Source organism: Cyprinodon variegatus, unplaced genomic scaffold (genome assembly GCF_000732505.1).
Source record: "Cyprinodon variegatus isolate N-32 unplaced genomic scaffold, C_variegatus-1.0 Scaffold706, whole genome shotgun sequence".
NCBI classification, from domain to species: domain Eukaryota; kingdom Metazoa; phylum Chordata; class Actinopteri; order Cyprinodontiformes; family Cyprinodontidae; genus Cyprinodon; species Cyprinodon variegatus.
The window spans coordinates 154,205-164,558 of record NW_015151159.1 but is presented as its reverse complement, the minus strand read 5'-3'; the positions used below and the strand labels follow the sequence as shown (position 1 = coordinate 164,558).

The 10,354-nt window shown below is 39.3% G+C and overlaps 1 protein-coding gene across 3 annotated transcripts in view; it reads left to right on the top strand.

The window, feature by feature from the left end:
• Positions 1-2,290: 2,290 nt before the first annotated feature.
• Positions 2,291-10,354, top strand: part of LOC107097550 (sarcolemmal membrane-associated protein-like) — a 9,976-nt gene continuing 1,912 nt past the window's right edge. The window contains exons 1-8 of one of the 3 annotated variants that reach the window (XM_015394727.1): positions 2,291-2,557; positions 2,793-2,851; positions 5,389-5,517; positions 5,614-5,688; positions 5,774-6,076; positions 7,215-7,485; positions 7,641-7,812; positions 9,980-10,114. In XM_015394727.1, the coding sequence (XP_015250213.1) occupies positions 2,800-2,851; positions 5,389-5,517; positions 5,614-5,688; positions 5,774-6,076; positions 7,215-7,485; positions 7,641-7,812; positions 9,980-10,114 (1,137 nt within the window). In that variant the 5' untranslated portion in view covers positions 2,291-2,557; positions 2,793-2,799. Of the gene's footprint in view, positions 2,558-2,789; positions 2,852-5,388; positions 5,518-5,613; positions 5,689-5,773; positions 6,077-7,214; positions 7,486-7,640; positions 7,813-9,979; positions 10,115-10,354 lie in introns of all 3 variants that reach the window. The other 2 variants (XM_015394725.1, XM_015394726.1) reach the window with 2 other exon arrangements.

Sequence of the window (10,354 nt, the reverse complement as noted above, 5' to 3'; positions counted from 1 at the left end):
TGCAGTCTGTGGTTATCTCCAGCCTTGATTATTGTAATGTACTCTTTACTTAACTCCCTGTCATGATTGGTTTAAGCAATCTGACCCACATGCAGAGAACCACTCAGAGACCAAGGGGAAAAGTTTAACAGGTTTATTAAATGTAGATGGATAATAGAAGTTGGATCTGGAACTCAGTGGACTGGTGAACCGGAACTGGAAAGTCTGAAGGGGAGATCACAGTGATCAGTTCAGAGACCGTAGGAAATTTGACTGAGGCTTGAATATTACTGGAGAGGGACTCACGGTTGATGGGGCTCTCGTCAATCCTTGAATCCAGCTTGTGGGGGTTAATCCAGAGAAGAGGGAACTCATTAGAGGGAGTACAGATAGACAAGCGTTGGACCCAGAAGAGTAAAGGAGCGGACTGTCACTTGGATTTCCGATGAGGACTTGAACGGATCATGTGGAGGTTTTCCCCTGCTGGGTGTGTACTCAGTTAATCCTTCCACGGGGAGAAGGTCCAGGTATCCAGTTACTCAGGAAGGCTTCCTGCCGAAGAGCAAAGACAAAAACCAGATAAGACTCAGAGAAACAAAGCTTCGGTTAGACTCTGCTAATCTCAGCTTGGCTAGATTACCCAAAACTGGCAAACACTCTGGCGTCGAGGTAGTGACAGCCCACTGCTCAAATACTCCTCCAGTAATGATCCAACAAGCCGCAGGTGTGCAGGGAGGCCTAACGAGGACAGGGCACCACCTGGTGGTGGAGAGAGGAAAACACACAAACAACCCACACAAACTGGATTCCTAACACTCTCAGCCTGTACAATAAATCCATTACAAATGATCCAAAACGTGACGACGTAACTGGTCTTCAATCAGCCAAAAAAGTCTCACATCACCTCTCTGTTACTTGGACTTCACTGGTTACCCCTGGCTGCCTGCATCAAATTCAATTCCCTGAGGCTAGCCAACAATGTGCTTAAGGGTATGGCTCCCGTCTACTTGAACCCTCTTGCAAAAGAGGTCGCAAATGTCACAACTCGGTTACTCCGTTTAGCAATGGATTGTCGTATAGCAGTGCCTACATAACGCTTAAGGCAATCCAGACTGTTTTTATGGGTTGTTCCAAGATGGTGGAATGACCTACCAAGCGCTACAAGAACAGCAGCGCCCCTCTTTATCTTTAGGAAAGTCTTAAAGACCAACTAAGTCGCTTTGGATAAAAGTGTCTCCTAAATGCATAAACATAAACATTTGTTCTCATTGTAAATCCAGCTGTTCTGTGGAGACATCAGAGGTTTGTTAGAGAACAGAACCCTAACTTTTATGGATGAGTGGCAGAAAGCCAAAATAATTATTGTTTGCAGTTTACCTAAAGCCATAGAAGCTATACTGTAGGTAACAGGTGCTGAAGGAGCTAGTTGTATGTTTAAGAGTTAGTTGTAAGAAGAAAAAACTCATCATTCTAAACATTACACCCCCTCTGTTAAAACTGCTGCTGCAGAGCTAAACATTCACAAGCCCTGAAAGAATATATTAGACCTGCAACAGAGGCAGTTCACCTTCCACAATAACTACTTACTACTAACAGAACAATTACTCTGACCAGACAGCCAGAGCTAACATTGAATCAAGGTGTATTTATCTCTAAGAATGGCCTAGTTAAAGTCTGAACCTAAATATAATTGAGCATCTTTGGCAAGACAAACATTGCTAACAAAAGACTCTTAATACAACCTGACACAAGTTGAGCTACTTGCAGAGAAAATTTTGAAAGAAAAATATTCTTCATGTAGGGGACTAAAGACTTTAATAGCATCAAAAGGCAGCAATACTAAATATTAACTCTCCAAGGCCAAATAAAAATGTTCAAATCAAATGGAGCATTTTCCTTTAAATCCCAATAAAATACACCTACTGTAATCTGACAAAATATGATGCAAGTTTCAAGGATATAAACAATTTAGCAAAGCACTGTACACGATCAACTCTATACAGATATATTAGGATCCAAGACTGTTACTGTAGTTACTGTTGTTGCTGTGATGTACAAACTGGACACAACATTAGAGGAGACGGATGCTGCACATGTATGACGTACAGTCTTACAATATGTGTCATCCTGTAGGTTTATACATCAGTACCAACCAATGCTAGAGCTGCTCCAGAGCCTGAACAAAACCCCTCTGTGTCAGTGTGCAGCTGCAGCTTCCGAGATGCCCTATATGGATCTGTGACCCAGTGTGGAGGGGCTTTAGACTTCAGACACATAAAAGGGGGGAGTGGGATCCTGTGTTTCAGGACTGTCTTTTTACTCAAATTGAGCGCAGGGTGTTTATCACACTGTAAGTTTTTATTTTAATCCACCTAGTTCAAATTCATTATGAGTGTGAGTCCAGATACAGCAGAGAGGTTCTGTTTACTGTTCGTCATCACATCATTGTCAACCCCTTTCCCTGCTTGGACTGCTCCAGTGCGCGTCTGAAAAAATCTGATAGTTGGGGAAGAGTTCTTCATGTCAGGGACTGCTTAGCCTCAGCACACAGAGCACTGCAGCTCCTGGATCACCTAAGGTAATATTATATAAAGAGCTTTACTTTTTAACCTTCTAATCTGTATTTATGATGTCATCTGGTCTGTAGGGAGATTTTAAAGCTGCTGTTTCTTTTAGAAATAACCACTGTCCTCATGGATGAGAGTGCACTTTTGTGCTTTTCCCAAAGGAATTACATCAATAATACCAAATATTTCTGTTTGCCAGGTTTTCTGCTTTAAATATATATTTTTTTATTCTATTAATTTAAGCAGAAATCAAATGGATCAGAAAGAGCTGAGTGATCCGCTCAACAACGTTTCTTTGATCAAAGGTAATCCAGCTCTGTTATTTTGCATCTCTACAAGCTTTTGCATAATTATTTAAGCTGATTGAGTTAGTGATATCTTACTTATATCTTATACTGCGATGCCTTTGCTATTGGAATACTTGGGTAGCATGGGTAAGATCAGCGTTTGGAGCTATTTGTTGTATTTAAAGCATATGATTCTGTATGTGGCCTTATTTTAGAGGATGACCTCTTGTTCTAGCTTATTAGAGGATGAAGGCACTCTGCACAGAAGATGGTGCCGATAACGCAGTGATGGTTCAACACAAGACCTTTGTGCAAGTGTATGGATGAATTTGTAATGCTACACTGCACACTATGAAGAGATAGAGCAAACAGTGTCCTCTGTTTCATTTTAGAGAGACACCTTCAGACAGAAGGTTTTGGAGCTGTAACCGAATATCACTGCTGGCAAGGCTGATCAGCGCTTTCTAAGAGAATAATGTGGACATTCAGAGAAGCTCTGATTCACTTTGCCATAACAGCTTCATAGGGGGCAATAGACGTCAGGCAAACATGGACCATGATGGCTCTAGCCTTAAGCATATGTGCTAAAAAAAGACTTTTTCCTTCATTTTGTTTTCTGTCTTCACCCGAGGCAGCGTGATGCTCGCTGTCCCCCCTCCGGAGCTCAGCCGGTATTTTTACTCATAGGCTAATCTATAACTGCTGTGTCACTTGTCATTCTGTGACACTAAAAGCCAGAACTGTTAATGTTTCTAAAGATAACCTGTTGCAGTCTGATGTGAAATATCCCTCTAGCGTCTTTTAAACATAGTGAACACAAACAGCTGACCTACAGGACAGGGAGCCCACTCACATTCTGGTTCTCGCTCATACATATGCAAACATGCCCTCTCCTCTTTTGTCTGGCACGCAGCTGGGTGGTCATGTGCTTTACCCAAAGGATGTCACCAGCCTCTAGCTATTCTTTCACACTTGTTCAGTGTAGGGATGTCGACGGACAAATGCAACTTGTCATGGCACTGCAACGGGTCCATTTATGGTGCTTAAGCTTGATCTACCCGAGCTCTTTGTTTTGGGCCCCAACCAAACATTTGTCCTGGGATTAGGTCACCTCTTTTATTAGCCATGGTTGATTAAAGAAATTTCCAAAGCTGAAATATTTGTGGGTTTGTTTCCCCCTCAACCAGGAAACACAACAGACCCATGAAGACTTTGGAAGGTCCGTTTCCTTTGTGCATTGTTTGTTGTTGTTTTTTTTTTTTATTGCTATTAATAAACTATGTCGATGTGTCAGAAAGCGGTGTTAGGCAGGGGTGATGGACAGTTTGGTTTAAAAGCTTGGACAGAAAATTCAGATGGCTGCAGTTGTGCCTATTTCTGGATGAGCAATTAGTTTATGTAATAGGCCTATTTCAATATCTTGGGAAATCATCTTCCAGCCCTGGTTAAGCATTTAGGCCTACAGCTGAATATATGTTGTCAGATATTCTGCTCCTGTATTCTTGCAGAAACTCTTCTCATCATGCAGTTCATCTATTCATTCATCCTATAAGATTTATGGCTTTTAGTTTTGCATTTGAACAGTTGTTTTCCCAGTGGGGGACCACATAACCACAAGAAAAACAAAAACAAAACAAGGCTTGGATGCTCAAGTTTAAAGGAATCCATCTGCATAGACTAAAACCACCACCCACCAAGCATGGGAGTGCAAGCATCATTCTCTTGGGTTTTTTGTTTTGCGAATGGAAAATTGGGTTGAAGGATGAAGAAAGTAGATTTTCATCTCAAATCACCAGCTTGATGCCTAAACCCAGAAAACATCTGGCTGGCCAGGTTCCTCACAGGAAAACGTGATTCAAATACATCTGGCTATAGCAAATTAAACCGAAACTATTGATAATTGGTGTATGAATATATTTAACCTTGTATATAAACTTAACCGTGTATTGATTTAGAAAAATCCACTATAAAACAAGATGTGAGCGGCAAGTCTTTATCTTAAAGGTATAGTGGAAGTGGAGGATTTTAGCGAATTTTTGTAAAGACCTGCACTCTCCACAAAAAAAAAAAAAAAGCACTTGCACAACCTGGTACCCGAACCCCACTCCCGAGAGGGAACGCTTATTAAATGCGAGCCCATTTCTCCTTGTGCGTGCTGTGTTTAAAAGTTGCTGTTTACATCGCTAATACAAGCTTACTTTCCAAAGGAAGATTTGCAATTTTTCACTATGTCAGACACCGCTAAGCGAAAAATGGGGATGGGCTCGTAGGACGGCAGCAGAATTATTGACAATTAGGAGGACCACTTATTTTGATGATCCTCCCAGAAAAAGAACATCCTCCACTATACCTTTAAAAAGCATTACAAGTATAGTATAATCTACTGTATGCCAGCCTAAAAAAGAATGATTTAAATGCATTGTTATAGCTTTAAAATGATATTCATGCTGATGTCTGTTAATATTTACTAGTACTTTAACTTAATTTGCAATCCTTTCAACCTGAAGGGAACTCATCTCTGCCAACAGTAACTTTTTAAACTTTTGTATGATCAGATGATCTGACCAAGTCCAACATGGGTTCTTCTGGTGAATCTGAGAAATTGATTCAGCGCCTGAATGATGAACTTCGAGAGGCTCGGGAGCTAGCTAATACAGAGAAGCAGAAATACATCGAGCTACAAGGTAATGAACATACCAACTATTTAGATTCAAATTGCATTCATGCCACAAAATACAGCCACGCTGACAGTAGGTTAAAATAAAATATATTTTTAAAAGGTGTTCTGGAAGAAGAGAGGAGAGAGCATAAGCAACAGGCTGACCAATCTTCAAAACAAAATAAACTTCTTCAAGGTACATTTTACATTCATAGACTTGAAATGTTAGAGTGATTACATGGTACATTGGCTTATCTGAACAATTACTTGGGTTTGCACAGGCCAGCTCCAGCAGCTTCAAGATGAGGTGGATATTCTCAGGGAGCAGATGAATGTCTCCTCTGGTTCACGTGAGGACCTACAAAGAGCAGAAGATGAGGTGAAGTCTCTGAAACGGGCCCTGGAGTCGGCTTCTGCAGAGCGGGACCGTGACGTTGCAGCAGTCCAGTCTAACCTGGCTACTGCTTCCAAGGACCTGGACAAGTGGCGCCAGACTGCCAGCAAATATGAGCGGGAGATGGAGGGCCTGCGACGTGATCTGGAGCAGCAGAGCAAGCAGTGGCAGAAGACGGCCGAAATACAAGGTAGCTACAAAGTGGTGCAATTATTTCAAAAGCAAATCTAACTATTGTTTTCTCTACTGCTTATTAGGTGGTTTCAGATAGGAGTTGCTTGAGAAAGTAAAACATTTTTAAGTCCTATTTCAAAAAAACATGTTCTTTCTAATTGATCAGATTATCACAAAAAATCTGTTATTTCATGAATGGAATAAAATAAGTGAAACCACTGTAATGTATAGATTAAAAATAGAGCAAGTGATTTCATGAGTCTATCCAAAAATATTGCAAAGCTTTATTTCTTGTTATTTCAACAACCATGGTTTACAGGTAGTGAACGGCTATAAATCACTGTTGGAAAATTAGAAACTGTGAAAAGGTTAAAGCATGTGAAAATGAAAGTTAAGTGGAAAAGTGGAAGGAAAAAGTGAGGTAAGGTAAAAAAAAAAAAAAAAAAAAAAGTGCACCAGCATCAAAAAAAATGCAGCCAAAATCTTTTTTTTTTTTTTTTTTTTTTTTTTAGTGGGACCTTCTCCACTTTTTGTCATGATTTGGAGTGCCATATCATGTGCTGGTGTTGGTCCACTGTGTTTTCTGACAAAATTTTAGGTAACCTTATTACAAACTTTATGGTGATGTTAATTTAATTTTCCAGCAGGGCTTGGCTCCTGTCCACGCTGCTAAAAGTACCAAAAGGTGCAGTCTCTTAAACTCAAGGCACTTTACAATCACTTCAATCAAGTTGTTCAGAAAATGAAATTCATTTACTTCTTAGAGGTCTGATATTTCTGATTTCTGTTAAAGTCAGGGCTATTTTTATCTTATTTAATTTAGATTTTCATTACCCGTAAACATCAGTCCTTAAAGTTATAAGAAATAAGGTTTTTTTTGCCCTATATAAGGAATCAATAAAATAAGAGTTTCACTTTCTATAAGAAGTGGTGAAAACGGTTTGACAATATAAAAATTTCTGAGCTGTACTTAAATTCGTTATGTTCACTTTTTTAATTCAGTCACTAGTAACAAATACATTTTTTGATTGATATATTAATTGAGATTCCTCACTTCTGATGTATTGCAATGCTTCTTAAAGTCTGCCTGCAAATTAAAAGCAAACCAACTGCTTAAAGAAAGCATGATTACATAAACCACTCTCTCGTTGCAGCCAGTGAGCTCCAGTCTATGCAGGTAGAGTGTAACGGTCTCCAGAAAGAGTGCTCCGTCCTGCGATCCAACAAACAGGACATGGTGAATAAGCATCAGAAAGAAAAAAATAGCTTGCAAAGCGAATGTGCTTCACTCAGGGCAGAGAGGGAGGAACTCCTCAAGGCTCACCAGAAAGAAAGGGCCAGTGTGCAGAGTCAATGCGCAGCACTGCACAGTGAAAAAGAGGCATTGCTGCAGAAACAGCTGCAGCTGGAGCAGGATCTTGTCAGGTCAGTGCACTGCAATATATTATTAAGGTTTAGCTTTACCCCCACATTTAGCTCTGTACCTTTGGCCAGCTCATTATGATCAGCTAAACATTAAACTAACCTCTGCTCATCCTGTGGCACTAATGTTTGGTTTTGCCTTTTATATTTTTTTGTAGTTTGCGTGGTCAGAACACTGACCTGAACAGCAAACTTAAACTCCTGGAGCAATCCCAACAGGAGCTGCAAAAGAGTCTTTTGGCCCTAAAACTTCAGCACCAGCAGGATAACAGCAATCTACAAACCCAGCTGGATGAGGCAGAAAGCCGCAGTAAGACTCTGCAGAAAGAGGTACATTCAGGTTAATGTCTAAAGATCCAACTTCAGGGTTAATATTTAGATCAAGTCTTTCGTTTACTCTGCATTTTACTCATATTTTTAAGAGCCTCATCAAAAAAGTCAAGCAAAATGAGGATCTATGGTCATTATAGTTCCACGTTATATCTGGCGTGCGGATCTGCAGCTGCCTCTGGTGTTCTGCCGATCACATGACTTTACAGCCACAGTACTGACAGTATCTTTAACTATTAATGACGTTTTACTCTCAGCAAATAGGAAAACTTCACTTTTTAAAGGAAGGGAATTTTTAGCACAGAAGTCACCCGAGGTTAAAATGTTTGCTGTTGTTTTATTCAGACATGATGAAATAAAGGATTTTTTTTTAAAAAGGTACAACAAATAATTAATGACTTTACCCACAATCTTTACCAGAATTACTTTAAAGGTTTAGTGGAGGATGTTCTTTTTCTGGGTGGATCATCAAAATAACTGGTCCTCCTAATTGTAAATCATTTTGGGGATATGTTAATGTAAGGCCGTCCTACGTGCTCATCCCCAGGTAGCTATCTTACAGTGGTGAGTCTGACATAGTGCAAATCTTTTGGAAAGTAAGCTTGGATGAGCGATGCAAACTTTTAAACAGAGGGTGCACGAGGAGAAATAGGCTTGTGCATGCTCTCGCACGTGTTTAATAGGTTTCCCTCTTGGGAGAGTGTATAGGGTTGTGCATGTGCATTGTTTTTTAAAGTGGAGAGGGCGGGTCTTTTTTAAAATTAGGGAAAATCCTCCTCTATAACTTTAGGAGATGTTTTCCCCAGTTCAAGTAGCATTTATCATTATAAAATCAGACCTAAAACTTTAACCGTGCCACAGCTAACATTTTTTTATTGACAGGCTTTTTATAATAAAACGTCATGCAAAGCAGTAATTAGGGAGGAAAAGTCCTATTTTTTTCTTTTTTAAACTAAAATAGGCCAAGCTGGACTTTTCCTCCCTACTTACTGCTTTGCATGGCATAAGTTATTGTACAAAAAATTAGCCGTGGCAGGTTAAAGTTTTAGGTCTGATATTATAATGGCAAATGCTAGGCTAATTCAGGTTTTAGGCAGGCATAACTACAACTTGTCTGCATATTCTAGCCCTCATGTCAGTAAAGAAGGTTTAACTAATGGCAAACAATAACTAAACATTTCAACATACAGTGACTTGTATGAGTAATTCATAATCAGTTGGCTAATTTTGTCACATAACAACTAAACATTTTATTGTATTCTATTGGGATTTGATGCGGTAGACATACAATTTTTTTTTTAACTGATATAGCTGAAAATTGTTTGTTTTTGTATTCAAATACTTTTTTGCAAAACCACCTTGTGATTCAATCAAGTTTTTAAAATAATGTTTCAACAAGCTTTGCAAATTGAGTGGAAGGTTCTATCTGTATTTTTCTAGAAAAATAGGTCAAATTCAAATAAATTTGACAAACACTATGTCCCATTCTTAAATTATAAAGACTTTAAAACATATGATTTCCTTTGATCTGAACCACCGCTGGCAGGGCCAGTGCCTCCCATGATTATTATTGAAGTAAACATCAGCCCCACTATCAGATTCCCTTCTAGAACTGTTCCTCCTAAATAAAAATATCACCACAGCATAATGCTGCCACCACCATGGCTTACTGTGTTGAAGCTAATAACTATCCTATGTTTTCCACCCTCTACCCCTTCCTACTGCTATAATTTGGTCTCATCTATATAAGAGAGGTTTCCTGTGCCTTTTACAAGACTTATGGTTTTCTTATGACTTTCTTCCAACAATGCTTTGTTTTTCTCTCTCTTCCATTAAAGAAAGATTTAGATAAGCTTGTAAACACTAACTGGAATCTGGTGGAATCACTGCTGTATATTCCCTGGTGTAATCCTCGAGCCATAATGGGATTATTCACTTTTGTAGCAGACAGGAGTGGCTTTGTAACACAGAAGAAAAAAATAGAAGTCATTCCTAAACTTTCAGCCACTGAAAAGGAAACAGAGGCTTGCATTTTTCAGCGGATGCTCTCAACTTGCACTGATTAGCTGGACATAAAGTGGATTTAACAGTACAGGATAGCTAACTGTTTTTTTCTGAAAGGATTCATTTTTTATTAGGATTAATTCTCTCAATATGTTTTGTTCAGTATGAGGAAGCCCAAATGGAGCTGTCTGGATTAAAGGAGAGATATGAGAAGACTGAGCAGGAGAAACAGGTGCTTACAGATCAACTGGAGGAATTCAAAGCCAACATGAAGGATTTAGAGGAGAGAGGGTCAAAGGTGAGTACTGACCTGCCTGACTCAACCTTCTAAATAACCTCCTCTTTATATGTCACTGAAAACACATCAACATAATACAAGTGTTCAAATAATTAACACATCTTCTGTGAAGTATGTTTTCTGTAGTCAAGCTTTGCTTCCAATCTGCTGCAAATGTGGGTTTACTGGGTTTGTTTAGTTACAGTTTAAGGTATTCTAAGTGAAGTTTGAATCAGCTCTATGGTTCACATAATGTTTTTT